The sequence below is a fragment of the Solea solea genome, chromosome 21 (genome assembly GCF_958295425.1).
Source record: "Solea solea chromosome 21, fSolSol10.1, whole genome shotgun sequence".
Taxonomy (NCBI): Eukaryota; Metazoa; Chordata; class Actinopteri; order Pleuronectiformes; family Soleidae; genus Solea; species Solea solea.
In genome coordinates this window covers 13,756,726-13,784,158 of record NC_081154.1, presented here as the reverse complement: position 1 = coordinate 13,784,158, position 27,433 = coordinate 13,756,726, and the positions used below count along the sequence as shown (strand labels likewise).

General features: G+C 42.0%; 1 protein-coding gene across 2 annotated transcripts in view; it reads left to right on the top strand.

Annotated features, from left to right (window-relative positions):
• Window positions 1-27,433, top strand: part of LOC131448697 (adenosine kinase-like) — a 122,869-nt gene that overhangs the window by 78,784 nt on the left and 16,652 nt on the right. For both annotated transcript variants that reach the window (XM_058621370.1, XM_058621371.1), the window contains exon 7: window positions 5,624-5,794. In XM_058621370.1, the coding sequence (XP_058477353.1) occupies window positions 5,624-5,794 (171 nt within the window). The remainder of the gene's footprint in view (window positions 1-5,623; window positions 5,795-27,433) is intronic.

Below are 27,433 nucleotides of genomic sequence, written 5' to 3'. Positions count from 1 at the left end.
GGTAATGATGAGAAGATGAAATAAAGAATCCAGGAAAAAATCCTGCCTTTGAAGAGTAATCACACATCAAAACACGATAGACAATAGCACTACAAAATGATCAAAATCAATATAAGCGCCTCAAACATGCCACGAACTCCAGGTATTATGTCTCAAGGACTCACAAGGGACACGCTACACAACTTTAACTGTCATTACCGGTTTTGAAAAGATTTGCAGTACACACTGAACACATCAAACTCTAGCGCTAGCAGCCATGTCTACAAGAGCGACAGTTTAAAGGGTAAACAAACATTGTTGTTTTGATATTCCTGCCACTTCCTGTAGTCTTAAGGTGCATTCACACCAGCCCTTCTTAATCACACCCTCGTTTGTTTGCTTGCTCAGAAAGTCCTGTTCATTTGGGGGAGGTGTGAATGTGCGACCAAACTCTTGGCTGCCGAAAAACTTAGGTCCTGGTTCGCTTCAAGTGAATCAAACGCAGGGATCGGACTACAACGCAGGGCATTGTGGGTAAACGCAACCAAAACATACGCACAGGGTGTAATCAGACAAATTCTAAAATGCATTCATTCATTTTTGGTCTATTGTAGCCATTATCATCATACATCTCTTAGTAGATTGTTACCTGTTTGCAAATCCTGCAGACACTGAACAACTATCGCATTATCGACACAGTAAACATTAGAGTACCATACATTTCTGTTGAATATTCACTCTGTTTTACCTCGAACCTCGACTAAACTGAAGGAATGTATTATCTGAACCAAAATGACGCGACTTATTTACATATCTACAGATACACAACAGGAGTGTGTAAATTCTTGCGGTGCTTTTGAGTAAATGAGGGTGATGATACCAATTTTGTGGCTTTCGGCACAGCAAGACGACAATCTAACAATCTCCTGATGTTTGATGTCGAACTGGTCTCGCGTTGTGGTCTGCGGTTCGGCCGACGTCTTTTGGATGTTTTGCTTTTTCTCTGCTGCATGGCAGACGTTTATTTACGTAATAAGGGAAGTAACGGTATCAGTATTCCCTGATATAATAACACGCCGGTGTCAGGTCCACATGAAGACGTTTTATTGTGATATTTCAAAAAGAATACAATAGTCTACCTCCTTGGGCTCTTTTATTCGGTCATCAACTTTTCTTGACACAGAGAAACCAAAATGCTTCTCTTTCTTACATCCATGCGCTGTTCTCTGTTGACTGTTATTTTGGTTTTACTTGACAGGTAGAGGCACTGGGTGATGTTCTCTGTAGTTTTCACTTCTTTACTGAACTGGGAGTGAAACAAACGGTTTTCTTTTTCCTGGCAGATGAGGATGGTGTATTGATGGTGTATTGAGACACCTTTGTTCTCGCAATATGATGAAATCAACAATATCGTTACGTCCCGAGTAATTGAGAATGTCGTTTAGTTGTGTGGTAAATGGAGGTAGATGCTCACCTGTAAAATGAGTGTGATTCAGTTTTCATTGTCCCTCTTGTTATGAAGGTGATGATGGCGTAAAATCCCTCCATCATTCTTTGATAATGGGACGTGTCAAACAAAACTTCCATGACACAATGCTTTGAACACTCCCCCTGATCCCTGCAGAATTAAAATAGACCTGGAAAAAAAAAAAGGGTCATTTCTTTTTTCCATGACCACCTCGCCTGCTGGTGCAAATGAAAATGCCCTTCCCAAAATAGATCATTTTTACCCTTCAGATGTCCACTTTTATTTTAAGCCCGGTGACACCATGTCATCCATCACACCTAGCTTTTCAGATGTGAGCAGCCCCTGAGGAAGCACTGATACAAAGCAGGGAAAGTGTGATAGTGTGCTGTTGCTGTGTAGTTAGGAGCTTTATGGCGAGATTGCCACTAATTTAGCCTCAGAGTAGCATTTAGACATTTTCTTTGTGTGAGTAAAGTGGAAGTCATTCCACTTTTTAGGGTAAACATTGAAATGGATGCCCTGCTCTTCCAGCTCTCCCCTCAAATTACTACTTGACACGGCCAACCATCGCTCCACACTATTGTCTGCCAGGAAAATGCATTTCTGAAAGCTTTATTGAATGTTTTGGCTGGATGGAAATTGTGCGAAGTGTACCCACGGCTTTGATCATCTTGACCTGGAAACGTGATAGTCCACCCCACTTCACAAGGCTCTCTGACACCTGGGAAACTGGAGCTGGTATTCTTGATACATGATCTGCACCACAGCACTAAAGACTTAACTTCTCCTGTTTCGTAGTTGACAGAGAGTTCTGATGGGAAGTGGAATTTCACATGGCTCAAACTGAGCCCTTTTTCTTTTCCCTCAAGCCACAGGAGTCACAACGTTTGGAGCCTGGTGGGAAAAAAATGCCCTGTATAAATTCTGTGAACAAGATTCCTGCAGCATTACTTTGACTTAAACACAGGGGGAACGATTTTGTAAGTGGATTATTGGTCCTTAAAATTGATATATTCTGTGAATCAAATTGGTTATTTTTCACCAGATGTTCAGAGATAATGTATTCTTGAACCATCACTTCTGGGTTAAACACTGATTCATGGTACTGAGTCCTATTGACTAGCGTGCAATTTAATGATGCAATTTTTTTGTCTCTCTGGGTTTATTTTAGCTCAACATGGTTTAATATCACTTTTTTTGTCTGATACTGAATATAAAAACTTTTGAATTCCTACCAGCACCAGTGTGAGTCTGATACAGTCTTTTACCTCTATTTCACAACTTGACATCTTGACATTTTTTTTTTACTGTATATTTTGATATCAACTCATTCCTAATTCTTTTTCATTTTGGAAGAGTTGTCATTACAAAACATTATCCCTCTGATGGATGCAGTATGTTTTCCTATTCCATCTTTGTGTTTGTTTGTTTTTATTGCAGTATTCCCTTCTGTATGTTGGTGTCTCTAACCACTCCCTGCAACTTCCTGCCCTTGTGTGGTTCCTTCTTGTCTGCTCCACCCAAACGTGTTGCACCTAACTCTAATTATCTTCCCCTCTCCTTCTCTTCCTGGGTATTTAATCTGTGTTTACCCTGCCCTCTCTGCCTGTTCATTATGATCCTTGTGACAAGAGTCCCATCCCAGTATTTTTGCCTTATTAATTCCTTGACCAAACTTGGCCTCACCCTCTGGATTTGTTTGGCTTCTTCTGCAAAGTGTTTCACCTAGAATGCCTTGTGGTTCCTGGTTGTGACATCCATACATCATCACCTCAAATCAAAGTCAGACACACTTGAGTGCTCAGATAGCAATTAAATATAATAGGATAGTGCTATTTTAGTGTTGCATGGATATAATTCATCCAGAAATCAGTGAATGTATTTTAGCATTGAGTTCTGAGCAATGTGTGATGGCTCTGGCAGTGGTACTGAGGTTAGAAGTAAATTACACAGAGCCACTGTGTGATTAGAGAAGCTGTGGCATGGCTTTTCAAGTTCAAAACCCCTCAGGATATTTGATCGAGCCGCAGGTCTTTGATCAGTGTTAACATTACAGTTACCATGACAGTTTATTTTCAACTACCAAAAAAAAAGACCATTTGTGTCAGAAAACAATCTCCCCTTCCCCTGACATGTTGGCATGCCGCAAAAGAAAAATGTCAGTGTCAGTGATGGGCCATTAGCCCACAGTGAGTTCCTTCTGTGCTCCCAGACCTGTTGAAAACACCTTTTCAGTCTTTAACAGATGGCACGGTGACACAGCAACTGCAGGCCCTGACTTGGGCCTTAATTTAAAGACATTTTCCAAAAAAAAAAACACAAGCTACACAGAACTGCAGAACAACTACGTCTGCCAGAGAGTGAATGACACCAAGAATGTACCATAAACAATTCCCATGCATGTCTGCGCTGTGACGTACATTTGACTGACAAGTAGGGTTTACACATTTCCTGCGATTTTGTTAAAGGTCCGATGTGTAAGAATTATCGACTGTAGGTTGGAACAAACAACAGCATTTACCCGCTCACCCCTCCCTTTACCAAGCATATCAAGGCACTACGGTGGCCTTCACATGCCTGAAATGCTGTCATTCTTCTTTGTTTGCGTAGTAAACTTGAGCTTTCAAATGCACATGCTCTGGCTCTGGTTTGTGCTTTCAGCTGCTGTAGAACTAAGGCAGGACAAAATGGTGCCTAAAATACATTCTTCTCAGGCTACTAAAACCAAACGATTGTTATTTTAAAGCTGTATGTGATTTGTTTTCGGTTAAATATCATTGGGTAGCCCACGTATCCTTGGGATACACCGATTAAGGCAAAGGTTTCTCTGATAGTGATGTCATATCCTCGGCCATTAATTGTTCCAGTCCAGGCTGCAAACTCTGCCTTGTCAACCTTGGGAATCGTGGCATGTTTGCTTTCCACCAGTCAAGGGGAGTTACGTCCAGAGGGGTGCAAGTGTGTTAACCTCTGTTTCACTGCTGTTTGATGCACTTGAAGCGTAGGTGTCCCCAATGGGTAGCACCATGGCTGCAGCCGCACTGTCCTCCACCTCCACTACACTACAGTCACAGCTGTAGTGTAGTGTAGTGGCACCGTGCCCCATCAAAGGTGCAGCTCCTCACGTCTCACATTTTGTTTCCTTCCGCTTTGACCTCTTTCCCCTCCAATTATGTTAGAAACTTTATATGCTGGTATAAAATGTAATCACAATGCATGTGTGGTCCAGAGAAATGACCTGCCAAAACAAAGGAAAAAGACATGGTGAGTTAATTAAAAGAATACATTTAGCATCTGTTAAATTCTTTGCAGCTGATGACCGGTTAATCATTAACATCCCTGCAGATGACATAGTAACCTCCTCGCTATTATGCCCTTTTCATTTTCAAAGCAGTCACCCCTCCATTGCTGCAAAAGTCATAGTGCTTTAATGAGAACTGCACTGTAGCCCACAATGGACGCTTTTCACCCAGATTAAATGTATCACTGTGCTCGGTGACCCCGCCCCCCCCTCTTCATTTTGCCCCTATTGTGACACAGTGGTTTTACAGAGCAGCTTGTTGCTGAAAAACAAGGTTAAGGAGATCAGTATCAAAGGAGGAGTGTTTTTGTGTGGCTTGCAGGAGAGTCTCGCTTCAGGTTTCCACCTGAAACACAAAGGTGTTTTCTTACCTGATTTGTATTCATTCACACAATGAGTGGACCTGCCTCTCTTGTTTCCAAGTAAGGAGAGTCCAGACGAGACTTTTGTTCACCCTATCATTGGATACGTGCACGTTGCTTCCTCCAGTACGAGCCTTGGAGCCCAGCCATAGGCTTTGTCAAGGATGAATTTTTTTTTCTGCCCCTTTTTCCTCCTCTTTGTTGCTCTGTGTATATTCTAAGAAAACACTGCCGATAAATGTTTAAGCCCTACTGCTGCTTTTTTTCCATCATTTTGGCTCCTGTTTTATTTCAGTAATACCAAGCCTTGTCAACCTAAAATTGCCCTGTCAGAATCCAGAACCCACAAATTAGCAGTTTAAAGTGTTCTTAGTCCACAGGGGCCTGTAGTTCGGTCCAGAGATAATGCAGCCTATACAGCAGTACTGTACAGATTAATTTGTGTGATTCAGCTGACGTCAGTGAAAGGACTGAAAACATGAACAAAGTAAATATTATTATCTTGTTTCCTAGGGGTTTTTCCTGACCGTGTCCCCTGAGTCCATCCTCAAAGTGGCGAAGCACGCTTCAGACAACAACAAGATCTTCTGCCTCAACCTCTCGGCACCTTTCATCAGCCAGTTCTTCAAAAAGCACTTGATGAATGTCATGCCTTATGTGGACATCCTGTTTGGCAATGAGACGGTAAGAGACATTTGCTCACACATGGTTCTGATATAGGTGTTCGGTACATGTTTATTGTGCGTATGTTTACATTTAACAACAAATTCTTTGATAAATCAATAATCAATATATTACCATGTTTTGTGTTGCGAGTCAGTGTCCCTGAAAATGTAACCTTAGTGATGATCCATGACAAGCGTAATTTATTTTGACTGCTACTGACTGAACTATCGTGGTCCTTGGTCATTTGTTTTCCCATGACCTTTATGGGGAAAACAAATCAGGGTCATTATTATTCCGTGTGGCTTTTCCTGTTGTTTTTTTTCCACATTTTTATTAATATAACCTCATTAACTAAATCTCAATGCAGTGTTGCCTCTCTGTCACGGTTAACTCACACAGACTGAAACACCTCTTATTTACGTTGAATGAAGCGGCGTCGAGTGTTACCGAACAGCATCCTGAGAGGCAGCAAGAGCTTTGGCCAGTCAAATCACATTAGGTGAATATTCTAACACAGCTACGAGCCCGATCAATCACATATATGAGTTTAGCCCCGAACCAGAGCTCCGAACCAGGTTGTTCTCTCCATTGCCAATTGTTTTTGTCAGACAAAGTGCACCCAACAATGGCCGTCACGGCAGACATCCCATCACCATCACTTTGGCACCTGCTACATTGATATCCGTGCCACCTCCAGCACCATGATTTTAATACTAGGCGTACATGTGAGCCTTCTGTAAGGGCAATTTTGAGTATACATATTTAGTACAACAAAGACTTGACTCTTGGCATCAGGCTAATTTTGGTCCCATCTTCATGTCAGACTTTAATCTCCTGTCTCTCTTTTGTTTCTGCCTGAGCTCAAACATCCACCCCTCATCAGTATCCCTCTGTCTGCGGATGCATACAAACACTTAATAATTACATTATTAATGTCATTTTTTTTCGGCAACTGTACACCCGTCGCTCATGCTTCACTCGCCAACGTGAAAACAGCGTGACTGCACCTGTGTATACGTGACTCGGTCTTGTTGTGGGTCTGCGAGTTTTCCCTTTGTGTTTAATAGAAGTACCAGCATGAAGTGTGTGTGCCATTAGCGCTAGTCACGTCACTTCAGTCAGGGATGAAGTGTGGAGATCAGTTCAGGTTGCAGTTCAGTAGAGACTGAGAGGGAAGAAAGCAGGGTTAAGAGCTAAGTTAATCCAACTTTTGGAGTGAGATGCGTCATTGCCCCTTATCTAACCATATGCAAGTAATGAAAATGTGGTGTCATTATTATTATTATTATTATTATTATTATTATTACTACACAGAAACACTAATAATTAAGTTCCCTGATGCCAAAAATCACATTATCATGTCTCTTGTGGATTGAAAACCTGAACCACTTAAATATGATTGTTTTGTCGGGGGTTTTCCTGATCGCACTCTTGTGTTATGCTATAGTGACTGTGGACAAAGGGGGTCAGCCAAAAAATTTGCAGAGCATATTTATTCAACTTTACTGTCATGGACACTATTGTCATAATTGAATCATTTATTGCAACAAATGGAAGTGTAGTTGGATTTGACACTGATCTGGCTCTGCTCTGTAAATGCTCCATGGGTCGACCAAGCAGCATGATAAGCCAAAGAGGGAGCCCAAGCAAAACATTGAACAATATTTGAAACTTTTAGCCTCTTTGAGACTCTGATGTAGAAAATGATGCTAGGGTGGTGGTGGTGGTGGAAATGAAGGACTCTTGAGAGTGGCTCTGATTAAAGTAGTATAACAGTACCTTTACTTGGTTGGCGGGGTGTGCGCGGTGCCCGATGGCCGTGTTGTACCAGTGTGCTGACAATGACCAACAACATCAAACACAACAGACAACAACAGAGGTCATCCAGCAGCTTGGTTTTTTCTGCTTGGTTTCTGGCTGTTTGTCTCAATAAGACGTCAAGCTGTATATGACAATAGTCTTTCGGTGCTGAAGAAACACCGGACGCTTTTCTGTCGCCCAATCAGCTGAATGCCGTGGGTCTAGCTCCTTGGAGACCATTATTTTGAGACTATATACCGTACCGGACTGAACAGATTGCTGTTTGACTATGGTATGACTATCAAAAGAACTAACAAAAAATATTATTCCATCAAGTGTTTGAAATGAATAACAATTAATCCTCATAATTAGTCATTTTTCTTCTGAATATTTATTAAATCATCTGCTTGGTGAAGGTGTGTTCTCTTTGAGTGCTTTCCAGTTTAAAGCGATATTCCCTCCCCTCGTTTAATGCAAAATTAAACTGCCAGGTCCACTGTTAGATCCCACTCATTGCTCTCTGTTTCTCCTCAGTATCAATTTAACTTCTCACTTATCACCGAGACATAAAGAGATGAATAAGAATTAGCCCAGTAATCATTCATCTCAATCATGTCACCATTTCATGCCGGTTAATCTATCGATTTCTCTCAGCTCTGAGAAAGTGAATGGCTGGTTGGAGGTCAAGCTGTGGTCACAGACCATGGGGCTGCTGGGAAGTATCCTCTAACAGGTCGGCTGCGCTTGACTCGCAGGCACTGCATGGACAAACTGCACTTTCTGTAGAGGGGGAGGGGAGGGGAGGGGAGGGGAGTGCACGATCACTGGACTGAGTTGGCCTCCCCTCTCCTAAAGCTACTAAACAGAGCCCCGTCTTTAGGTAGCGATTGGGTCCACAGACCAGGACAGAACTGGAATAAACTGCTCAGCATTTGAGGATTTATTGCTGTTGCTGACTTCAGCTGTTTCCCCCTTTCTTTGCTCCCCCCCAACATAAGACCTCCCTTTTACATATGCACCTCTCCCTCGCTCCCTAATTGCTGCGAGGAACAAGTCTGTCTCCTAACTCACGTTGTACATTTTGCCAGCGTTCTGTATTTTCGGGTGGGTGGCACTGTAACTGTTTGCGTAAGACGTTTGCTCACACCTCCAGTCATTACACTTTAATGACTCCGGATAATTGCAATGTATGTTTGTTGAAGGAGATTATCATCGGGAGACTCTGTCAGAGCTTGTTCTCTCCGCAATTGAACGCGGCTTGGTCTGCCTAAAATAAGAGCTTCATTGGGAAACAGGGCAGATATTCACCGCTCAGCCAGCACAAGCAGTGAGGTCTTCCAGGGTCGACTCAGGACTAAGGCCTGTCCAGTGTGTTTTGAAACCTTTTGGTCTTCCTCTTTGCTGGAAGAGGGAGTTGGGAAATGACTGCTCGTACAGTCAAGCCTTAGACCTCCCATTGTGCACAGACAAGGTTGGCGGTCATGCAGCGGTGCTTGGTGAGTGACAGGCAACAGGGCTGCCTCGCCCACGCTCATCCATTCCAGTCCCCCCCCCCCCCCCCGACCCTCCTCTCGCCCCAACTTCCACCCCCAAAGTGATGGATCAGCCTCAGCCCCCCCATGCTTTCATAACAAGTCAGTGACAGTCAGGATCATGCAGGCTGACTTCTGTAGCCCTGCAGAATGTGCCATCAGCAAAGGCTAATGTGTCTGCCTGTCTCCGTCTTTCTCTCCCACTCTTACTGAGTCACGAATTCAGAGCCACTCACACTGGTGAAAATATGCTAAAAGCAGCTGTAGGAGCTCATGTTATTTAAGTGAATTATCATAATTTAGGGCAATATTACAGTTTTTAAGATATAAGCTCTGCAATGTCCGTCACGACTGGGATCACAGAACACACAATACATCAAGAAACAGAGGAGGGGTTGACAAACTTGAAGATAGTGCAAGGACATTTAAATAGGCAGAGTCTTGATCGTGTTTTCATGTGGTCTGTGGAGACGAACTATTGTTTTTGGAAATTGTCTCAATAGATGGCAAGTAGCTGTATCTCCAGCACATTTTTAAAAGAGAACATGAAGAGTTTACAGTTTTTTCATTTGTTTTTATGACTCTGATGTTTGTCCAATAACATGATACTATCTGTGACATTACACTCGACAGACTTTCCATGAAATTTAAAACCTGAAAACTATCAAAGGAGGCAGCATCTCTTCCAAAGTTCAGTCAGTTGTCAGTATTTTTCCAAAACTGTGTTGTGACTTGACATGAGGAAAAATAAATGTTCAGTGGTTTCGGGGGTTTTTAAACAAAATCCACACACATCTACCTCAAAATGTTAATCTTTTCCACAGGGTATCAGCAGCTGGATAAACATTGTTTCAAACATTTTGAGCTGCATGTCTTTCACTTTTGGTGGGATTGGTCATCTTTGGTAGTGACAGTGTTTGCTTTTTAATACACGCTTGTCATCATTTATTCTTGTTCTGGATGGCGTGTTGAAGTCAGAATAATTTATGCTTCAAAATGTTACCAGGGGCTTTGTTGTACGCTGTTGATTGTTTGGAATTCCATAACAGCAACAGCACAGGCTCCAAAAGATGCCAATAGCCTCTGCTTCCTCACTCCCTCACTTTTTTTTCTCTTTTTTTTTTTTTGCCTGCATCTGCTGTTGAAATGTGTCTCTGTTTCTGACTGAGTCCACCCTGGATAATTCTGCTGTAACTTGATCCTGCTGGTACTTGTTTGAAACCTGGCATCAGCAGTCCCTGCCTGGCCTATCAGCAACTTTGCACTTATATAACAGTCTTCTATCCATCCTGTAATTACTGCCTTTTTGGGGAATAGTGTCGTGTCTGTCTGTGGGGTGGTGGTGGTGGTGGTGGTGGTGGTTGCGAGGACAGGGACGTCGCTCCTGCGTTGCCAGAGCCTCTGAGATGGTGCCAGCGGAGGCACAGAGACATCAGAGGCTACTTCACTTTAATTGGCAAACACGTCGTGTGATAACCCAGTGACAGCAGCACAGGTCTAATTGAGTCCTCCTGCGCTGTCCTCCTTTTGACTACCTGACATGGAACCCAGGGCATTACATTTCCCTCCGTTTAATGGCCACAGTTAATTAGGCCTGAATGAGGGAATCATTACTGCTGGAAAAACCACATGCCAGTGGATTCGACGATAAAATTAGCCACAATTTGCTTTTGCTATTTGAGCATAAAAGATAAACCACACAATGGGGGGGAAAGGATTGGACCATTACTGGCAGATTTGTCTTGTGGAATTTTAGACGTATCACAGACAAATGGAACAATTAATCAAGACTGAATTAATCACCCTGACTGATGTTTTTTAAAGCCAGGATCCATGGTTTTCCTCGTTCAGATCATTTCATATGCCTGGGCTCTTTTTTTAATCGGAGCTAAATGCTTTAAAAATGTGCTTCCTTTAAAAAAAAAAAAAAAAAAAAGATCCTGCAGACGAGGACTGTTTTTGCCCCACAGCCAATACCCAACAACCTCTTCACTCTTCTGCCATTAACATTATATACCACCCCCATACAGAGGCTCCACATGCCTTCCATTTCTGTCCAATGTGTTCTGCAGCTCTGCACTCAGAGGGAGCTTATTTATATGGGTCCCGGGCCTGTCTTCCAAACGAGAGACAGCCATTGTAATTGAATACTCAATAGGTGAGCCATTTAACAAAAGTGGAAATGGCATTCAGCTATGTATTAATGTGCTTTGCTGAGGTAAAAGCAGCCATCATCATTTCAATGTTCAAGCTGTTTCGCAAGAGCATTTAGCCCACCATCTCTCCGGGCCATGAGCGCAAAATGACACAGATTTCTCCCTCCTCTGTACTTTGTGTCAGTGTTCCTTGCTGAATATTTTGTGTGGTTATCGCGTCTATTTTCCCATCCATCCTTCAGCAACTCTCCATGATCTAGGTGGAGGGATACAAGCAGTTCTACAGAAGGTTATTGTCATGAAAAGCCCCTCAGGCGGTTTGGCTTTCAGCCCTGTTTTTCTACATCTGCATGCAGTGTGTGTGTGCGTGTGTGTGGGGTAGTGGGGGCTCTAATGATTTTTCCAGGACAGGCTGGAGTAGGTGTATAGCTATATACATATATATATATCTATATATACAGTATGTCGGTGTGTTTATATGGTTGGGAAAACAGTCGGGTGGAGGAGATACATGGACAATATAGTGTCATTTCTTAACACCTCCACAGATTTGTCATTTGTCTTTGTTTGTTTGGTGGACTGCTTGGGAGCCTTATCTCTGTGGTGAGGCTTCCAGCTGTTTATCGCCTCTGTGACACGTGCGGGACTGTGGAAGGGCGTGCTCTATGCTGCTAGTATGTGTCGCTGATGGTCCAGTTCACATACCGCATACCCCTTAGGGTGTGTACATATATCTATATATGTATGTATATATGTGTATATGTGTATGTATATGTATATATATAAATGTATATATTAGGGCTGTCAATAGATTAACTAATGGAGAAATAATTAACTCATTAATCTCACATTTCGAAGTTTGTTAATCTAGACAGAGAGAGAGATAGCACAGTCAGCCATACAGCGTAGGTGTCCAAATGCAAGTCTCTGGGCATCTGCCAGCATATTACGGGCACTATCGGTGCCTAGAGTGGTTAGTTTGCCACATACTTTCCACACCACAATGTCGAGGAATTCCTCTGCACAGGTCTCAGCAATTAGTCGCGCATCTGTTTTTTTTAGGACAGTCAAGGCAAAGGGTCGCAACATCTAGTCCATGTCAATAAATTGTGCCGTGACACGCCGGTAACTTTTGTTTTATCGTCGCTCAGCTTCCTGAAATGAAACCTTCCGCCCAACAATCCCTCACCTCTCTCCATCTTCAGCTACCGTCTCTCCTATCGGATAATTTCCGGCTTTCGTGTCAGAGGTCAGCAGACACCAGAAGTAAACAAACTTGCATTAACTGCGTTAAATGTGTTAATCTCGGCTGTATTAAGTCCTAATACAGCCCTAATTTATATACCTATATATGAATGGGAGATTGAGTTTTCCCTCGACAGCTCACCCACTGTGGACTCACAGACTCAAGATGTGCCCTTTGACTGTAGCTTGTGAAAAATATCCGTCTCCTTGCCTAAAACAAAGAGATGTAAGAGCTAGATTAGCGTGTTACTGAAACAGCTTTCCTTTTAGGCTCTTCTGTCTCCCTCCTCTCCTGTCAGGGTTGTCTGCAGAGAGCGGGCAAAAAAAAAAAAACATGAGACATTAACCTCCATGTGTTTATTCACAAGGCCTCACAGGCCAACTGGGAGCACAAACACAGAACCATCTCAAAAGTCGCCGAAGCAGAACAATCCCAACGTGTCACTGGAAGAAAGGACACAAAGCATTGGCTGCTGCTGTCTTTCATGTCTTTCACATCTGAATTTTAATTAAATGTGTTATTCCTGTGATGAGTCAAACGTCTTCCGTTCGGCATCAGAGTGCTTTGACCTTCTGCGTGACGTACAGTCAGTGAGCTGTTTGATGACTCATCGCGTACATTACCGGTGATGATTTTCTAAATGCAACGACTGCCTTCTTTCATTTGTATTCCTCTTGTTCATTCTTATTCCTTGTTTAGTACAAGATCAGCGGTTCCCGACCCTGAGATCTGGACCCCCTGGTATTTTATGAAAGAATGGAAAATAAGCAAATAAAGAACTTTTCTGCTTCACAACTTGCTTATTTTTCCTCTAATGACTCATGAGTTGAACTGCTTGCAGCTCACAGACTTGTGCACCAAGGGGTCGCGAGTAAACACTGGTTGGTTTTAAAGTGACGCCATTTAAAGCAAATTATATATTTTTTTTTATTAAGGACTGTCTTGTGTCACTTAACCACAGAAGTGGTTTTCAAGTGTTGCCTCAGTGACCACATTTTCCCTTAAACATCAGGTGACAGTCTCCAAATGCCGTCAACCTCTTGGCTCCTCGCAGGAGAGAAAGGAGCCAGAGATTGAACTTCTCTCTCTCGCTCTCTTCAGCCTCTTACCACACTAAAATTAGCAGGTATCTTTAGGATGTTTGAACCCTGGTGAACCATCTAAAAAATGCAATTAACACCATTCCCATTCCCAGTGCTGGTTTTGCCCTGTGTTTTTTTTTTTTACCCAAGTGTGAAACGTGACGTCACAAATTGTGCCAGAAACAAGTTACAGTCTGTAATTGTTTTGTGTCTTTCACCTCAGTCCATTGCTCAAACTCAACAGCAAGTGAACAATTTGAAGTCGCTGATCAAATTAAGTCAGACGAATAAAATATTGAACACTGTCCCAGGTTGAAAGATGAATGCGTGTCTTAGTGCTGTGCCTGAAATGACTCTGGAATGTGCATGGCTGCAAGCGAAGCAGAAAATATTTGGGATGTTTTTTTCCACAATGTTACACTTCACTATTTGTAGCACATTTCATGTGAGAACACCAAGTGTTTTCACTCTGCCTGAGTGTGGCTGCTCAAACAAGGTTCAGACACGTTTGATGTCCAACTTGCTCAGATACAGTAGCATACATCTAACGAATCGCTTTTAACCGATCGAGAGCTTTTCTTGAGTCTGTTGCAAGTGTGTTACACTTCAATTTAAATTCACAGAAAATACATTTGAAAGGCTGCTAAAATAATAAACAATACGGTAATAAAGATATTATACTAAATGAAACAAGACGCAATGCAGCCAGTAGACTACAAACACTGTTGAGAAGCTGTTGTAGCCTAAATAAGGTGTATGACTCACACCTGCTTTTACAAAGTTGACCCATATGCACATCACCTACATAGAATGAACCCATTGTCCAATATTTTGCCATGACAATCCACCTGTTGGCACAGAATCACATCATCATAAAGCAATGTGATGAGTGAGAGTGGATGAACAGTGCTAGTCATTTTGCAGAGAGACAAAAATAACCGCCGTGACAGTTTGTATTATTTTTGTCCAACTCATTTGTGTTGGACACACCAGAACGTCTGCTAGCTGAGTATCATGCATCAGAGGAAGCCTGAACATTTCTTTCGTATGTGCCCAGTGAGTAGATTTCACTGCAGTCAACAATATTCAATCAACCAAGGCGCCAGCAGGAAGGAAGGAACAAGTCCTCTCATGAGGTGTTTACTTCTTCTCGTGATAATGCCACTAAAATGGTTGACATACTAAAATCAGGTTAAACAAAAAGTGAACAGACTTTCTAATTTCACTTTTCTTTCGTGTTATTGGCTAAGAGTAGGGTTAAACTTAGTTACCTTATAAATAAAATGTCTCAAACGTAAGTAGAAGAGCGTGTTAAAATGTACTCAATGTAGGATACCGAAACAACTTCCCAGATTTTGTAAGTTTACCAGTAGTAGTCCAGCTCCTAAAGGTCGAGAATTGTCACTTCCACACTACAGGAGGGAAATAACGTGCTGCAGCCTTCTCTCAAACAAATCTGTTCTTTGTGTAATAAACGGTTACGTGTCAAAACAAAAGAACATGAAACACTGGACCTCCTCGACTGTTACCCTTTGTTGTGTTGCATTATTCTTATTTGCGCCGTAATCGGCGTGTGGCTAGTCTTAATTCATAGTCCGATTACTCCTGCATAAATACGCTTAGTTGGACTGGAGTTGGACCAAAATTTTCTCCTCAGTCTTTGACCCGGAAGTAGAAGGAGACGACCTATAAACTGCTACTGTTGTCAGAAATCTACAGGTCAACAGGAAATGTATTGGACTATGGAGGCGGAGTCAGGCGTACGCGGCCAGCAAATCGATTTTCTCCTCCGGATGTATACTCGGACTCTGCAAGTTGTCCAGTTGCCTGACTTAGTCGGACTATGGCCTTATCTTGATTAAACTGTGCAGGTAAACGTACTGACTGTGTTGTGCTGGTATGACATCACAATATTTATGTAGCTGAAGCAGCTATCACCATTTAGCTCAAACACCCCAAGTCGGAAACTGAAGCCAGATCAGGTAGTAACATTCCAAGCAGTGCTGTGGTGAGCTGAACTACAGTGTGCCCCCTTTAGGTGGTGAATCATTGTGCCTCAGTAACCCCAACAGAAGTAGGGCAATATGGAAGTGTTATTTTGGTACCCTGTAGGACTTTAAGCAGTTGAAATACAAATACTTTATGTGCCAAACTCAACTGAACTGGTGGAAATGGGACTGAAGTGACAGTGCTGTGGTCTTTTACTGTCTGTGTACAGTCAGAGAGTGCACTCAGTACAGCAGAGAAATGATCTCTCCAACATTCCTCTGTTTTTCCTGGCTTGTCTGTTTGCGAGTCATGGTACTCTGGGAGCCAGCATGGCTCCACCAGAGGAGTCCGACTAACCACTATAATTGTGCCGTGCCCAAACCTCCTTCCCCAACCCTGGGACTGAACCATGAAATATTTGAAAATGCCGGGGTTAAGAGAGGGGGGGTCTTTGGCAGTGCAACATGAAATGTGAGACCATAGAGCATCTTAAACAAGGATAGAAAGCCAGCCAGCCAGCCAGCCAGTCGGGCAGCCGGGGCAAACGGTGTACTCCTCTGAAGGAGAATAATTATGGATGTAAGAGGAGATATAGTGCTTGGAGTAGATCAATAGTGCCCACGTTCTGCTGGCGCTGAGGCCAGCGCATTTCTGTCACAGCAGGAGAGAGTACAGGATATCAGCTTGTTGCTGGAGCGACTTGATGAAGTTTGAATCAGCAGGCTTCCTACATACCCTTACAACCATTATGCCTATCCTCCCCCCAAATCACTGCTGCCAGGAGTTTGGCTGGTTGCCCCCCTTGTCTCTCTCTCACACACACATCTCAAATCCTCTTATCCACACAGAGTTGGCGGAAGAACTGGCCTTTGTCTCCTCATGATTGTATTCCCACAGTCCAGACTATACAGTCATGTTTTCCAGTGCGGTTTGGAGGACCTCCTGATTCTCCACATGCTTAGAAAAACTGAAAACAGACAAAAAGACAAAGATACAACCAACAAGTATCTATTCACATGTAATACTCAAGTACTTTGCCTCATGCAATGGATATTGGAACCCACGGAATGACTTCAGAAATGCTGATTATCTGCCTGTTGAATTGAGTGCAGTATTTGTTTTTCTAATTTACTGTTTTTTTGTCAAGCGTTTCCTTCTAAAGGTGCCAGGCAATTATTTTTTGCCTCCCAGCATCCTCTACCACATTTGTTGTATGCATTTATTCCCCCTGTTGAAGGGCCGCTGCCCTCCATACTGCTTTTCATCCGGTTAATGGCCATCTTATGCCACATCAACAGAAAACACGTTGGACACCATCTCAATTTTTGTACGCACAATTTATTCAGACAAAGCTCTCATGTCCCCTGTGGACACAAATGGTTTGAATTATTCTAAGAGCCCTTTTTTTTCCCCCTTCCCTGGCTTTTTTTCATTGTCTGAAGCATGTGAGTCCCTCTAGAGCAGATCTTTGTTTCTCATTAGGAGGTAAATAGAGCAGGCCAAATGCTCATATGTTTATTATACACAAGAGGGCATGGTCACTGCAATTTAGAGCAGGAAAAAAAAGGCTGGTTGCTTTCTTGACCTTTCTTTGCAACCATATGTCTGTTAAATTTACTGGTTAATAGGGACTGCAAGAACGGGAAGAGTTTGACCTAACCTCAAAAGTTTTTATAACGGAGCCATAAATATAGGAATAATCATAATTACCATCTCCTTTTACATGTCTCGGGTCAAGTTTAGTACCGAGTAAAGTCTGCAGAATTCACCCAAAACAGAAAGAATCACAATACTGCGGAACGATAGATGCAGTTCACAGTAACAAACTGCCTGGTTTAGAATCTTGCATTTCATCATGTTTTATTTGTGAACAAACACTTATTAAAGTGAGAAAGAGTGTCAGCCACAGATAGGCAGGTAAAGCTGGTGTAGGCAAGATCTTTTTTTTCACATTATTAATAATTCCATAATAATCTTTCAGCATAATATAAACATGTTCGTTCCCTAAGCTCTGTTTCCAGTCTTGGGGAAATCTGCCCCGTGACATTAGACTTGGACCAATTACGTGGCAGTTCAGAGAGAAAGAAAGAAAGAGAGAGAGAGAGCTCTTATTGACTGTACTACTAATCAGCTCCATATAGACAACCCTTTAACCCTTCTGTTACCATCTTGTCGTCGCCGCCAGGATTTGGCATGCTTACTTTTCATTACTGTAACTCTATGAAAACAAAATTAAAACCATGGGCTGGTGATCTGTCCAGGGTGAGACCCCGTTTATCGCTCTATGTCAGCTGAGATTAGCACATCACCCCCCGTGGCCCTCATGGATAAAGTGGTAGAAGATGGATAACAGAAAGCATTTCACACATATACTTGTCATTACGGTAGCCCTCAGGACGTCAGCTCCTCTGTACTATATTCATAAACAGTTGAATAACTGCCAGATATCGAAAGTGAAAGTTATCTTGAAAAAAGGGACATGAGCGCTCACTCATTGAACATTTTTGTCAGTAAAGGAAAGGCTACTATTGTAGAATTGATGACAACTAATTAAGTTGCAAAACAACCTGAAAGAAGGAAAAAGGCTGAAAGAGAGTCAGACAATAAACTCAATAAAAATGTGTCAATATTTGCGCAGGACTTTGATCGCAAAATGTTATAGAATGAGTCATGTATTGCACGTAAGTCTGTCCTTGAAGAGACAGCCTTCCTCTGGAGCTCCTCCTGAGGTTTCAGACCATTGCAAACTGATTTGTGAATTTTGGCTGTACAATTTATGTGATTTGACTCCACAAACAACTCGTTTTCTCGTGATCCTGCCTGCTGCAGCTTTAAAGCACAAAGTAATGGGATCTATGCACTGGGTTTTACCTGATTTAATGCATTCTGCACCATATTCAAACATGCTGTTTAGTGCTGTTGGATTCTTTTGTGTTACATTTTTAATAATGTCTGGAAGTAACACAGCACTTCCTTTTACTCCCCCCCCCCCTTTAACCAGAGCGAACAACACATGCGAAACACAAATACACAGTGAAAGTCTCTCATTTGAAATAGCCAGTATTGTTAAGTGTAAAATAATATGTGATTAAAAAAACACATTTTCAAGGCTGTTAGCAGCAGGCATATGACCAGAGGGCATACAGAGAGTTGAAACTCCACTTGTGTTAACAACAGTCTAATTTACTATTTCACCCAAACACATTATTTCAACCACTTCAATTTGAAGATAATTTGATGTATTGACCCTGGAATGTGCCCCAGATAGTTGGCATCAAAATTTTAATCCTGTTGCTTTCATATGCACAAATAAAAAACAAAAAGCTTCTCGCAGGGAAAGTCCAGTGTGCTGAAAATTCAATCAGGTGGAACATGAACAAACAATCTTACAGACAAGCAACAACAACCAATGACTCTCAGTCGTAGTGGCTCATGTTTCCCTAAGTAAATATCACAGGCTGGTTTCAAGGTTTCTAACTGCAGATGTGTGTTCACTGTTTGACACTCAAACTAGCCAAGGGGGTTAATCTGAAGATATGTATCATTATTTTTAAGAAAGTTAATGATATAAAAGTCATTTAAAAAATGTTAATTTCTAAAAATCTGATAAGCCGAGTGGAGCCAGAGCTGTAAAAGCCTGCTGCATTAGCTCCACTTGTTGGGAAAACCACTTCATCCGCCATTTCTCCTTCATCTAGTGTTGCTTCTTGAGAGATAGCCAGTCTCTGGTAGTCTGACTTTGTTTGCTGACCCCTTGTTAGAGCCCAGAGGTGAGATAGTGTGTGATAGAGGCCCTTAGTGCTGATAAGGCCATCAGTCTGATAACTACGTCCCCCCCCAGCACAAAGCTCCTACTGCTGCTGCTATTAGCCCCACCAGAGCGGCTGAATGCCCGCCTGCTCCCTTCTGCACTATCTGAGGTTACATCCTGTGTTCCAAGCCTTTTATGCAAACCCTGCTCTCCCTCGCCGAGATTGCTATCAGCCGAGATATTTATGTACCGCACATGTTTCCGATTGTTTAACCTTTGGACCTGCGCTGTAGGTGCTTCTGCCGTCCCTGTGGATTTGCAAGGGGACCTCTCTCTTGCCCTCGTTGGCCGACTGAGTTAGATGAGAGCACAGGCTCCTGCTAGTGCTGTGTATAATGGATTGGCAGGAAAGGGCACTGTAGAAATTGGTGACATGAAAGCTTATAGGTCAACCCTGCACTTGCTTTAAAGTTGGAACAATTCTCATCAAAATGGATTTAAAGGGGAAAACGTTCAATCAAACTATTTTAGTTATGTCAGAGTGTAGAAAATCTGACTCAGGCCATAGCTGTCTACATACATAGTCCACCTAACCCCAATCTGCCCGTCTATGGACCGTGGGAGTGCTAACCCTGCTGCTCTGACCTCATCCCCAGAATCAGCATCATGGTCAATTATGATTTCCACACTCTTCAAACTCCACTTTTTAAAAGTGCTCAGTCTCGCACCCTCAGAGCACAACAGCCGCAGTGACAACAACTTAACAGCAGACTGGAAAATTAACAGCAGATGGCAGGTGACGCCATCATTTTCCATCTATTCCAGTGGCATTCTGCAGGTGTAATCTCCAAAGTGTGACTGTCGGGAGAAAACTACAAATGATCTCAAAGTGTTTTATTCATCACTTCCACACTGACACACCTTTCCCCACAGAAAACACCAAACACAATTAGATAAGTCAGAAGTTAACATTGCAGTGAAACTCTTTTTTCCAAACACTGTGTTGAGCTACTTAGCTATGAACTGAAATGAAATTAAATGTAGGATTACAGCACATAGGCATTGATGAACTGCAGTGTGGCATTGAAGGGAATATGAATATATAGGAAAATTAAAATATACATCCACTTTAATTGAATCAGATACTGAGTCCACAGATGCTCAGCAGTCATGGATTTTGACTGGGGACAGAATAAAGGCGTCAGAAAAGCCCTCTTTCGAAGCAGATGTGACTTTGCAGTTTATTGCAATGCATTATATAATGAACATAGCTTGAGGCGAGACATTTGACAGAATTTCAAATTTAATACAAACTGCAGACAGCTTTGCAAATGTAAAAAAATGTAAAATGCACTATCTCCCAACAATAGACCATCTGGAGAACAACAAAAATTTAGTTATTTAATAGAGAGAGAAAAAATCACAATTGCTGGCACGTGTTTTTGTAAGTGTGTTTTTTTTTTTTTTTTTTTACAACATTGCTTCAAGACGTTAAAGACACACTGATATGAAGGCACATTTGAGGAAATTGCTGTGCATTCATCTTAAGAGCACTGACAATTACTCAGAATATGGACACTTAAAGAAAACACTTTTGAGAGTTTGAGGAAGCCCTAGTTAGGAATCCAGCCTAAGTGTCTGTGCAGATGTAAATCTGTCAGTAACTCCGACTGTTCAAATGGATGCACATATTAAAACTCGACGACCAAAGCCCTGTTAATGTAGGAAAATAACCAGGTAGACATGAAACATGCCACTTAATGGCTTGGTAAAAAAAACTAAAGTGAAATGCCATCAGTTGTTGTAAAGTCCCAGAGGCAACATAAACGACTCCTGCCTCTCTGGAGTGTGTTATTCCTGCGCCCGTGTTTACCCTCATGTTTGTGGCATGTCATGCTTGAGCAGGATTGCCACATTCTCCAGGGAGCTTTACTGGGGCTCAGTACAGGTGATTTATTCCTCCTAATCTGTCCTGCACAGTAGCAGGCAGCTGTGTTCCCTCCACCCAGCATGAGTGAGGTGCTATCAGCTTGCATGATTATATTGAGAATCACCTGCGTTAAAGCCATCGGCCCACATATTGTGGAGGTGGCGGCTGCTTCCTGTTCCCGCAGCACCTGAACTGGACGAGGAGAGGGGAGCGCTGATGTCAGAGCATCAAGGAGGAGCTGTGTTTGACTCCTGTCAGACATGCTTTTAACATCCTTCCTGAGTGATCTGATCACGTGCAGGTTACTGTCAGTACAGGTTTGAACGATCTCATCTGTCCTGAGTGTATACTCTGAAAAAACACTTTTTTTCAGGTGGTTTAAGGACGCATGTGGCGACATTCCCGATTATCCATGAACTAGGACTGTATAATGTACAGTCCTAGTTCACGGATAATGGATATTGGAAAGAATGTGGCCATACGACATATTCTAATACAGGGTGTTATCGATTTATTGATATTTTAGTTATTTTATGATACTGTGAGCATAGCAATATATTGGTCATACCGTGGCCAAGTGGAAAGGGAACTTGGCTAGTAACCGGAGGGTTGCCGGTTTGTCTCCCCACCAGGTCAAAAAAGGGCTAGGTTCTCAACCTCCATTGCTCCCCGGGCGCTACTCTTTCTTGTAGAGGGTGGGTTAAATGCAGAGAAAGAATTTCCCCTGCAGGACTGATAAAGGACTCATTTATTTTAGAAAAATGCTCTCATTGTAACAATAATATACAGTTTATTATATTTTTATAAGTTTATTTGTCCAGTGAGACAAGTGGTTGAAAGCCTGCTGCTAACTAGTGGTCGGAGGCATAAATACAACACAAAACCACTGTTAAAAAACACCAGTGTAGTATCACATCATGAAGTATTGCAACATTCTCGTGTATTAACACTCGCACGAACACAGTCTTTCCTCAGGAAGCATTAGAGACCGTGTCCTCAGCTGACATCCTCTACAACCACTGGTTTTTTTTTTATCTGATCAGCACCAATCTGTAATTTTCTTTGTAGCCCCCGCCAACATATTAACACTGATTCTCACATGATTTCTCTTTCTCATGATTAACATCTTATTTCATGTTATAGCAACACGGGAAGAGCTTTGATTCAATCAGCTCTTCCTGCATAATTTTTTGTCTCTCTCTTTGTGTCCCTGTCACTCGAGCAGACACACAGACACATTGACAGACGCATCTGAACAGTCATACTCGTTAAAAACATCTTCTTCTTTTTTTTCTTCCTGCGAATAGAAATGACATCTGTGCGTATGTGAACACAGGGTGGGGGGAAGCCAGATCCGATCTTAGGTGGTCACAGGAGACACATCCAGGATGCAGTTTAATGCCAGGTGTGAACAGCGCTGAGGACGGATGTTAATACCAGGTCTGAACGAGGCCTTAGTGACCACGGGGCCAAGGTCAAGGGCACCTGACAGTCCCTAGTGATGTCATCACCATGTTAGTTATTCATTCAGCACTTTCCCTCTCCACTCACCCCCACATGTAATGTATGCAGCATTAATGTGCCTGGAAATGCTTGAGTTGAACGCCAGATGTTGTTTTTACTGAGCATTTATGACAGGCTGTCCGCCGCGCCTGAGTGATGTCACACGCGCACATGCAGAGAATGGTGAAAACGTCACATGCCACCGTGATAAAGGCCACATATACACATATATATGTATAAGTAATGATAATTGGATAAATTGCTTAAGATGTCACGAACCAGTCATGCTCGGTTTAGTTTAAAAGGTTCCTTGCAGTAAGTGATTTGTCATTTCCAACTGATGTGTCCAGACCTAATAACTTCTCCTCTGGTTTGCACACATCGATGACTAAAGACACATTTTCTACAGTGGTGAAAGTTGTTTCTCTCCTAAAAAATGGTTTGGGGCTGAAAACCTTAATGTCTTTGAAATGAGCTCTTATTGAAATGCTCAGACAGAAAGAGGAAAACAGGAGTGTTGTAAATAACTTATCAGGGCTATAACCTCCTCAGTGGCCCTCCTCCTCCTCCCAAAGACACACAATGTACCACACAATACAATTCAATTTCTGCCTCAGCATCAGCTTTGGCTAACACGGTCAAGCAAATGCCTTTTTCTGAATGGCCTGAGGGAGGTACGCTTCTCAGCTTATCAACTTTTATTAACCTCAGCACTGACGTTTGCTCTTTGATTTAGATTCTTTGAGAAACACTGAAATTGGATTTTTTTTTTCTTCCCCTTTAACTCTCACTCCTGCTGTGACATACAGTATGCTGAATAACACAAGAGAAAAAAAGTAAAGATAACTTCAGTTGTCTGTATGTTGTGCCTTTCAGGTGTTCTTATCTACTACACACGCATGAATTCATCACCAAACATAAGTGTGTGTTATGAGGCCCCGCTGCCCTCAAAGTGTTTTTGCATCTCAAATTTTGCTTTGTTTAAAGTGACTTTAATACTTACTTACTTTACTTACTTACTTACTTTAATACGATTTTAAAGACCTCTCATGTAGTCATTAAGGATTGTTTTTTTTCTTTTTTGCCTAACTCTGGTTTCCCTTCAGCTTGATTTTTATTACGATTTATCACTGCTTTGACCCACAGCTTGACAATTTTGGTTCACTTTCAATAAAGTGTAGTTTTTGGCAAAAACAGGCATCCATATTCAGTGGGAGCAAAAAAAGCTCCGAGACGCAAAGTTGGTATGTTAAGCAACTAGTGAGCCAGGTACGTCATTTTTCATAGATGTTGGCAGAGACCAAGAACAGAGCTCTGTAAACAGAATTAATATTGCACTTAGATTTAGATTTACTTGGTGGCTAGCAGTTAACCATATAAACTTGTTTAGATAATATTATGCCAGTGTTGAGCTGGTGTTCAGAGCTCCCATACTACAACTGACCCATAATCTGAAGGTAAAGTGAATGTAAAATCTCTGAAATGCACTCTACCAATGAGTGCACGTTTGTGACCTCAATGCTAAAGTTGTAGTGGATTAATTCCTCTTTTTAAAAATTAACACTTGCATATTTAGTTCATATTTAACTTTTAAACCTATCGAAATGTGTGCACTTAAGGGGACAATGGTGCCCTGGTGGCATAGTGAGCTCCATAAAGTCAATACATTTACATGACATGAGAAAAACAATCTATATATTGGTGTTAATTGGAGTCAAGTTACTAGTGTATGTTCAACTGGACCCAAACTGACCCCAAGCGTTGTGCACTCGCTCAACAGTTCCCATCGCTGTGCTTTGACCCCTGAATAAAAGAAGAAGCCACTACACAAGAGAGAAAAATGGCAAAATCCAGAGCAGTCCATGTTTAGTCTGATAATGAGACTCAGTTTATGCTCTGTCAACTTAGAGAATTTCATATTTTGAAGTTAATGGATGGTAGAAAGACCCGGCATGGTACAAACTAGCCATTAGCTAACGTTGTCTTTGTCTGTGATGTAACTTGTCAACCAAAAAAATCCCTTATACTAACAAGCCAAAAGGGGCCAGACCGCCACCTAGTGTAGTGGAGGCAGATAAAGGTCATTCAATAAATCCATTTATTGCTAGTAGTGCTTGTATACTGGGACAAATTAATGGTGTAGTTAAGCTACAAGCATAAGCCCGACCTAACTGCGTGTGAAAGCGTAGTTTCTGTCACAAATCGCCGCTCTTCATATGAGAAGATGAAACTGGTCTCTTCTTCCAGAACAATGAAGATGACTTTCCTTCTCTGAGGTATTAGTATAGTATTAGTACGTAGTCTCTTAAGTCCTGTCATTGACAGTGTCAAGAAGAAAGACTAAAGCTGCGTTTCCACCGAATGTAACGGTTCGGTTTGGTACAGTACGGTACATATTTTATAGTACTAAAATAACCAGCCCTAACTGTTCCCCTTCTCTGGCACCATCTCCTTCCTCCAGAGTAAAATGGTACGATCAGGGTGGCGCTAGTCAGCTGATTGGGCGACAGAAATACATCACTCCTTTGTGACCAAGGCACCCACAGTCTATTCTCTTACAAATCTTGACGTCTTGTTGAGACAGATACAAATACTAATACTAATACTAATAATAAAGATAATGTTCTGAGTCGAAACACAAGCCCGACCCAGGCCTTTACCTTTCCAGACTGTACGATAGTGAACCTAACCATGATGGAAAGGCAGCATTAGTGTGAACCTTTGACTGCTGACGGTTTGCATGAACTGTGTATTTTCGCTTTCATTTTGTTTGGCAAAAAATAAAAAAATAAGTACACTGTAGACTTACCCGCCCTCTGCACTGGGCTCTGGATTATTAGCTTAAGCTATCTAAAAATATCCCTTTGACAGTTTAAGCCTCCGACAGCAGCAACATCTCACACATTCTGATAGCTATATACTAACTACAGCTGCAGAGGGCTCATACACTCAGCCCGCCTTGTTATCTTTTACCTTGTTTGCCTGGAGAGGAGTAGGAGGAGAACTTACTGGCCCCCAAAAGCTCTCTTCTTTGGAATCGCACTCATCAAAGATGAGCATGCAATCACAGCGATCTCCGAACAAACAAGGAGCTTTTTTGAGCGCGAGAGGATTTTGCCCAGATGTCACCCGAAGCACTTGTCATTGTTGGCGACAGCTGCGGAAGCACATGGGCCGTCATTTGAAAACTATACCACAACATACCGAAACAGCACACATCAAACGTGACACATGCACAGTCTGAAACACAAGATTCTTCAATAGTAATGTTATAAGCCCCTCGAGGCAGTAGTGGCTTTTATTGCCAATCATTTCACTTTTATTGGTGTGCTTGTGTTATCTCAGTAATTGCGTATTTACCATCGTACTCTGTTCATCATACCAATACATTAGGTTCAGCTGAGCGTCTGCAACCAAATATTTTTTGATGTTGGCATTCATAGCAGCTCATAGAAATTAATAAATTCCTAAAAGGGATTACACTGTACACATGTGGCTCATAGACACCGCTTCAATTATCTTTTGTTCTAACACCCACTCTCTCCTGAAAAGCTTTTCTCACAAATATTATAGCTGCTAACTAGAGAGACAGCACCTTTGTTATTGCAGCCTTCATCCGTGTGTGTCGTAAATGTTTTTAAATGAAATATCACTGTTTTGACAAGACGTTTTCGAAGCTGGTCGTGTCCCTGCGAGATGTCTCATGTTTGTCTGTGATGGAGCGTTCCTGAGGAGAAAAGTCAATATGTGGTTGTAAATAAATGAAAACAAATGTGAGACCTAAGACCTCGATAGATTGAAGAAGCAAAGGGAGGAGTAAAGAGAAGACTACTCACCTTTACTCAATATAAAATTGCGTCTTGACTACAGAGGATAATTGACTAGCCTCTCAGCCCGTGTGTGTTGATGGAGCAGGGGGTTGATGAATTGATATATTGCTGGTGCTGTGATGTTGATCCAAGGCAGTCTTTCCTCCTGGGACCAGTAACCTTATTGTTCCATGTCATCTCCTCCCCTTCTGTTCGAGGACCAGGTTGTCAACCTCTCCCCAAGGTCACGCAAAAACCAGCCCCCCCTCTGCACATAATTGGATTATTTAGAATCATAGCATCAACTCATTGCCCCATCTGGGGTCAAAAGTGAATTTAGCGCTTGGGGATGTCTGTCGTGATTTGTGGCATCGTTTTGAACTGACGAGCAACAGCTTCTGTCATCGGTTAAAGGATCATACCAGTGGTGGTTCATGCTTTGGTCTATTTACTATAAAATATATGCAGCCAGGGCTGGTGATTTTTGGATTTTTGGATGTAGTTCCCTTACTATAATCCATTGCTTTTAATTCCATTTAGTTCTGGACTTACTCTCACGTCTAATTTGTATTATTGGTCCATAGTCATTATATTCCTTATCCTTGAAACTTGAAACTAAAATCCTTCCTAAAGTACTTCCCAAAGACATGTTTTAGCTCTATTTACAGCATGTGCACCTTGTCCATAACTGCAATTTATTTTCACATGAATTTTTGGCCAGGGTTTTGTTTTCAGATTACATTTCCACATCTTTTCAGGCACCCACTGGTTTCCATTTATTTTAGTGTAGTGTAAATCGGCCTCTTAACATGTAGTAGAGTTGTCAAATTCAAAATAAATGCACAAGTGGTTGTTACCG